Genomic DNA, 1674 nt, shown 5'->3' with positions numbered 1-1674 from the left:
TGGTATATCTAAGTTATGTTCTTTGGTATATCGGCAGTGTAAACGGTGTCAAGAAGCAGTGGTCACTAGATTTTATAAAGGTTTCCTAGGACATACTGATGTCCCGTCATCGTCGGTATGGGACACGGTATGTATGGACATTGCTGGCCCTTTCCCTAAGGATATTGATACAGGTTATACAGTAGCATTGGTGTGCGTAGATATGTATTCACATTTTGCTATTATAGTTGGTCTGTGCAATCAGCGGTCTCAGACTATTTGTGGCGCCCTCAACCGTCTTATACAAGAGCATGGGCTTATGCGTGAACTCAGGAGTGATGGTGGTCCTTCGCTTGTGTCATCTTATTTCAAGCGATGGTTGTTAAGTAAAGGTGTTTCCCATAAAGTTGTGAATAAATATTCACCTTTTGAGAATGGCCTCGCTCAAAAGACGATTGGTGGTCTAAAATCCAGTATCCGACTTTTTCCTGAGGTGTTACGTAGTCGGTATCATGATTCCTCTCATTGGTTTGAGGTAGCTGCTAAAGCTGTAAGAAGGCTCAATGATCGACCATATTGGAATACTACTCCTTTTGCTCTTTGGTATGGTCGTGAGCGACGGTCTGAAGAAGAAGTTCGGCTGGCTATGGAACCTGAAGCTACTACGGTGGAAGCTCTGAAGAAGCACAGAGATGAATTTGACCGTGAAAGATACCTTCGTTCGCCAACTGGACGATATACTCCGAGGACCTTGAGGATTTCACCGGGCCAGAAGGTTAAGGTGTTCAGGCCGAGTTCTTTGCCTGGTGTTGGCCATAGTCGAGGTCTGTTGAAGAAGCCAGTATATACGGTAATTGCACAACATGGTGTTGATGTTGAGCTACTAGAGGATGGTAAAGCCTCTGGTGATGGAATTACTGAGCATATTCGTAATGTAAGACCATATTATGCCTAATCTATTCTAGAAAATCTTGAAAGCACGGTCAGGGGGGTGATGTTGTTGCCCAAGGAAATGACCGTGTTGTTATTGCAGTAATCTGATCTAATATCTATGTTTGTGTCCCCATTTGTTTTATTTTACTTCCTTTGGTATCTTAGCTAAGACATCGCACAAGCTGTGCTAGTCGTTGAGGATATGAGAACAGTTGTAAGATAGTTGTGGATACTTATTTCTTCTATTTAATCTACTTGTGTTGAGATGGCTGGAACGCCTACGCACACCGAGACTGAGGACAACGACACTCACGAAGCGCCTCCGCCGGCTGAAAGACGCAGTGGAGAACGAGGACAGGCGCCTGCCTTCATAAGCGGGACGCGCCGCGGCAGGAGGACGGTGCGACACAGCCAGAAGAATGTTTCGAGGGCCCGTCATCTGTTAATCCTGAACCGGTGATCAAGACACTGATAAGGACAGATAGCAGAGGTGAACTAGTATTCTCTAGATACCCGCGACTATCAGTCAAGGCCTGCCGAGCGAAGCGAATACGGCCTTAAACAGCGGATCGCCAACTCGAGAATTGGCGTCGTCTATTTTTATGACCGTCTCACCTCAGAGCAGCCCAGCTGGCTTGATGCTGAGGCCACCCTTATGACGACGGGAATCAGGGCGCTCACGAACGCATGGCTACGGTAAGGAGATCTGCTTCCGTGCAGATCAACTCCTTCCGGACCGCACCTCCTTTACTGCTGTTAGGG

General features: G+C 46.9%; 2 protein-coding genes across 2 annotated transcripts in view; both read left to right on the top strand.

The window, feature by feature from the left end:
- Window positions 1-227: 227 nt before the first annotated feature.
- On the top strand, window positions 228-1020 carry Pmar_PMAR029073 (hypothetical protein; the record flags this gene model as incomplete). Its single annotated transcript, XM_002772550.1, has 2 exons — window positions 228-913; window positions 967-1020. Coding segments are annotated over 2 exons (740 nt in total), but the record flags the coding sequence as incomplete, so codon positions are not given.
- A 157-nt stretch (window positions 1021-1177) lies between these two features.
- Window positions 1178-1674, top strand: part of Pmar_PMAR029072 (hypothetical protein) — a gene marked incomplete at both ends in the record, with an annotated part of 751 nt that continues 254 nt past the window's right edge. Inside the window, one exon of the mRNA XM_002772549.1 lies at window positions 1178-1368. Coding sequence (XP_002772595.1) covers window positions 1178-1368 — 191 coding nt within the window. The remainder of the gene's footprint in view (window positions 1369-1674) is intronic.

Source organism: Perkinsus marinus, assembly GCF_000006405.1.
Source record: "Perkinsus marinus ATCC 50983 genomic scaffold scf_1104296960816, whole genome shotgun sequence".
Classification (NCBI taxonomy): domain Eukaryota; phylum Perkinsozoa; order Perkinsida; family Perkinsidae; genus Perkinsus; species Perkinsus marinus.
Note: the sequence above shows the minus strand (reverse complement) of the source record. Positions and strands in the feature narration are given on the sequence as shown.